This window comes from Cajanus cajan, chromosome 4, assembly GCF_000230855.2.
Source record: "Cajanus cajan strain Asha chromosome 4, NIPB_CcT2T_4, whole genome shotgun sequence".
NCBI lineage: Eukaryota > Viridiplantae > Streptophyta > Magnoliopsida > Fabales > Fabaceae > Cajanus > Cajanus cajan.
The window spans coordinates 77,320,219-77,324,921 of record NC_138520.1 but is presented as its reverse complement, the minus strand read 5'-3'; the positions used below and the strand labels follow the sequence as shown (position 1 = coordinate 77,324,921).

General features: G+C 26.8%; 1 protein-coding gene across 2 annotated transcripts; it reads left to right on the top strand.

The window, feature by feature from the left end:
- The first annotated feature begins 539 nt into the window (after nucleotides 1-539).
- On the top strand, nucleotides 540-3,168 carry LOC109803027 (CRIB domain-containing protein RIC4). Of its 2 annotated transcripts, none has more exons than XM_029272109.2 (3): nucleotides 540-834; nucleotides 921-1,057; nucleotides 2,787-3,168. In XM_029272109.2, exons 1-3 carry the CDS (start codon nucleotides 758-760, stop codon nucleotides 3,032-3,034), a joined length of 462 nt encoding a protein of 153 aa, XP_029127942.1. In that variant the 5' UTR covers nucleotides 540-757; the 3' UTR covers nucleotides 3,035-3,168. The 2 variants fall into 2 exon arrangements, with proteins under 2 accessions (XP_029127942.1, XP_020220070.1); XM_020364481.3 differs by having other exon boundaries at nucleotides 544-834; nucleotides 917-1,057.
- The last annotated feature ends 1,535 nt before the right edge of the window (nucleotides 3,169-4,703 follow it).

Below are 4,703 nucleotides of genomic sequence, written 5' to 3'. Positions count from 1 at the left end.
AATGACATACTTATAAAGGAAATAAAGTGAGGGGAGCAAAAACTCGATGATGCAAAGATGTGAAAATTCTGAAAAAGAATGCCTTAGTACACAAGTGATGCTAGTTAGGAGGAGCCCACTTTAGAATACGGTGATGGAGATTATTGTTTCAACATAAAACACTTATATTATTATTTTTACTGTGTTTCAAGTATTTTACCAATTTAGTATTTATTGGATTTTCATGATTTTATTTTTAAAAAAAATTTAATGAGTTAAGAAAAAAAAGTGCTTATAAATTACCTTTAATCTTCACTCTTAATTGATGTAAGAATATTATAGATAAACATAAGTTAATTTAAAACCCAATATTAATCCAGATTAATTATTAGCCTTCCAAACTCTAATCTGAAAAGGTATTTTTAATTTTGGTACAAATTCCTAAAGCAGGTTGAGTTGCACAGTTTAACCAACTACCCACTCTATTGCTCTAACACACCCACTCCATTATCATAATTTATATATACTCTTTATCTCACATACCAAACTTGGATTGAAAATAATTTGTTTCCCCACGTAAATCATTCTAGCTTGCTCATAAAGACAAACAGGAACCTAAATATAACCCCATTCTAGGATCCCTGTTGATAGATAGCTAGCCTATAATCTCTGGAACATTAGAACATTGCTACCATATTATATACACCTAAAACTTTGGTTTAGGGAGAGATATGAAAAACCGTATGGAAAGATTAGTGGTTCTTCCATTCTCTTTCAGATGTGCTTCTCATTCAAGTGTGGAATTAGGTGCACCCAAAGGAACAAAAGCAGATTCAAAAGGCCATGTTGTTTCAAGTACTCTCTATCTCTCTATTCATTTTTAATTTTGTCTTCTACTTGGAGTGATATCTATAATTTGAGATATTTGGTATGCAAGGAAGACAAGAAGGGCAAGATAGATCAATCATCACAACCAAGATGAAGAGGGGTTCTGGGTTTCTGGTTCTACCAAAGCCTAATGTAGCTGCTGGCATACAGAGATTAATCAAGGGCTTCAAGAATTTTTCTCAATTATTTTGTGAGTAGCACAATCTGTTCATTAATTTTGTTTGTTGTGAATTATGATTTGTTCGTATGTGAAATTTGGACTTAAATGCGTGTAAGTTATGGTAGGTGCATTATTCCCACCCTCTTGCTGAATTCTGATATATATTTCTCTTTTGTTGGATGTTTCTTGTTTTTAATAATTGCATGTATATGTTAGATGATTAATCTCTGTCAATACTATAGTAAAAAAAGTATACATAAGATGATTATTTTTTAATTATGTGTTCCTTTTGTCCAATTTAAAAATATTAGACATAATTGACATGCCAACGAGTGAATTTTTATTTTAAATTAGAAAATTATATATTGATTTTTTTTAATATATGCAACTTTCTTGTTTTACAAAAAGTTAATAATAAAATGTTTTTTAACAATAATCCTAAAATTTGAATATTATTAGCTTTATCTTTATACCGATCCTATAGACATGAGTCTTTTTTTTCTTAAGGAGAATTGAGGATATCTTGATGTCTTTGAATTAAAGACTAACTCTTTTTTAAGTTTTTTTTTTTTTTAAGAACTCACTTTTGTCGATAAATATGTTTCATCTAGCAATCTTAGTACACATCATTGATATTGCTACATGGGTAGGTAAAATTAGAAAATGGAACATATATATGTAGAATTGTAGATGAAATTTAGAGGCATTGCAGGAGCTAGATTAGAGGAGTGGTTTGATATTTTAAGGCCTGTTTTGATTTTAGGTACTTGCATTCATTCATCTCCCTTAATTGAAATGATTTTGTCCAGCTGTAGACTATGGGACACTAAATTATAGTAATAAAATGTATACAACATAATTGTATTTAATTTTAGTTTCTGAATCCTACCTACTAAAGAAACGGACACAACATTAATTAAACAAATGAGACCTCACCAAAACATATTAAATTATGTACTATATGGGTTCAATTTAACGATTGAATTTTTAAGATTTACATTTAATATAAAATTATTGAACGATGTAATACTTAATAAAAATTATATCAATATCGTTTAAACTCTCTTCACATATATATATATATATATATATATATACTAAAAAAATACTACTTACTAGTTAAGTTAAAAACTAAATCTCTAAAAAAAAGTTAAAAATAAATAGTTTAACAAAAGTAATTATTAAATTATCTTTATATTATTAGCCTAAGTTTTGTACCAAAATCTAGGAAACAAGGAATTTAATAACCTCACAAATTTAGAAGAGTCCGGCAAAAACTCTTAACTTTGCGATGATCTAAGATTTTCTCTTTTTGTGTGTGATATAAAACTCTGTGTGTCATTGAAATGTTTGTTTTGTGATCTATATATTAATATATAATTAAGTTATTAAAATTTGATTTGTCATTTAAGAAAATTTTCTATTGTTCATAATTTAGTAATATTTATAAAATAAATAATTAGACGTGTATCTTTTAAAGTTTTTATTTGGTTGACACAAAGGGACTCAACTAGAGTCATACTTAAGATTAACTTTAAAAAAAAAAATTTAAGTTATTAATGCATGTGTCTAAAATAATTTATCCATTTATGTCAACTCTTTTTTTTTAATGAATATCGAATTTAGTTTACAACATTCATGCATTCTGCTCAATCAACTTAAGTATACTCTTTATCAACTCTTCTTGTTTATATTAGCATTGTTGCTGTTTTTATAAAGTGTGGATTGTTGAATATTTTACTCACTTCAATTTAATTAGTTTACAAAGAGGATGTGGAGGAAATGGAACCTGAGATGGAAATTGGGTATCCAACAGATGTGAAGCATGTGACACATATTGGAATTGATGGGTCAACCATTACAAATAATGTCAAGGGTTGGGACAATGTCAAAGCACCTGAATTATTGTCTCTGTCTCCAATTTCCTTCAAGCAATTTGAATTGGCCATGGCTACCCAAGCTAATTATCCTCTCATTAATGATCCTAATTCCTCAAAATGTGATTAATACACACTTATGGGAATGTTGCCCCTCCCAAGCCCCTTCTTCTAATTGTAGATTAATGATGATGATTGATGACCATGTATCTAGGAGTTCATATACTAGTGCACAAATTCAAAATTCATGAATGTTTGTAATCTCTTTCACTCTGTTTTGCTCGGTTCTTGAGATTGCTTAAGCTTCATTACACTTGTTAATATGAAGTCTTCCTTTTTAAAATTGAGTGAGTTTTTCTATCTATAATATTTGATCAATTAAAAGAAAAACAAATCTTAGTAGGTTCACTTTGTAGAAAATTTTAGATCCAATAAGGAATTATGATATGAAGTATTTACATAATAAAAATAATAATTAATTTATTGAAAAATATCGGACCTTGAGAACATACTAAATAAGTGTTTATTATATTTAGAGATGATAAAAACAAAAAAACAACATTCTACCTACAGATATTTAAAAATAAAATTTGTCACAAATAATAAATGTATACTTTAAGTATATATTCACAAATAACAAGTATTAATATTTTACCACTCATTTATAAATAAAGCGAGAATAGCTAAGGTAATATATGTATCCATAAATATTCACTAAGTAAAATTAATTAAATATTTACATGTTTTCTTGTATTTTTGTATTATTTTTAATATTTTAACAAAATTAACGTTTAATATTAGTTCAAAAATTAATATCTATTTTTTATCTTTAATATTTCAGTAGAATTAATCTCAAATATAAATTACATTTATTTATAATAATTTTTTTAATTTTAAAAAATTCACAAATATCTATAATACATGTAAACATTTATAAAATTTGCGATATCTAAATAAGTATAAAATAGATACAAAATGAATCTTTTATCTGACGAGGTGGAGATAGAGACCTACTACTCACTCCACGAAACCATTACCATTCCTAATTACATACTTAAAATTAAAATTTTAAATCATTTAATTAAAAAATATAAATTGTTATCACTTGAACTAATAATGACGGTAACCCTCATCAGTGTGGTAACACCGATTAATTACCGATAACAAGTAATAACTATTCTGATGTGGGTTTGTAAATTGATTCTTATCCTACACAAGAGATTAAATTAAGCTTGTGTTTAATTTTTGTTAAACGTCATTTTTCACGTTTTAAACGTGAAACTAAACACGCACTAAATTTGACTCCATTGAAGTGATTTTGTTGATGAGAAAATACAATATCAATTCATTCGTTTATTTTTTGTCAGAAATACCAATTCATTTATAATTTATTGCCAACATGTAAAAAAAAAAAACCTTAATTTTTGTAAAAACAAAAAATTACTTATTTTGTCCTCAGAGGGGTCAGATTCCTATAAATCAGTATGTGAAGTGTCTTAAAAGCGTTAAAAGATCTCATTGACACGTAAATGGTAAATCCTTTGATAAGAAACAATTTTGAAGTAATTCACACCTCATTTTTCTTGTCTGTTTGTAAAGTCAGCAAAACTTCATTTCAGTAGAAGGAAAGAAAATGGCTTTAAAAAAATGGTTTTTTTTTTAAATATAAGTGACAACAAAATTTGTATCTAAAATTTCGTGCAAATTATCTAAATTTTCTACTACAGTGCAATAAAGATTTTATTAAAATGTGTGTTTGTTTACATTATAAAATATATAAGTTCCATTAAGTAAGACAA

What these genes read in the sequence shown, in the direction of transcription:
- LOC109803027 (XM_020364481.3), top strand. Translation starts at nt 711, where the DNA reads ATGAAAAACCGTATGGAAAGATTAGTGGTTCTTCCATTCTCTTTCAGA. An exon ending in AAAAGGCCATGTTGTTTCAA is followed by an intron (nt 835 to 916) that starts GTACTCTCTATC and finishes TTGGTATGCAAG; the next exon opens with GAAGACAAGAAGGGCAAGAT. An exon ending in GAATTTTTCTCAATTATTTT is followed by an intron (nt 1,058 to 2,786) that starts GTGAGTAGCACA and finishes CAATTTAATTAG; the next exon opens with TTTACAAAGAGGATGTGGAG.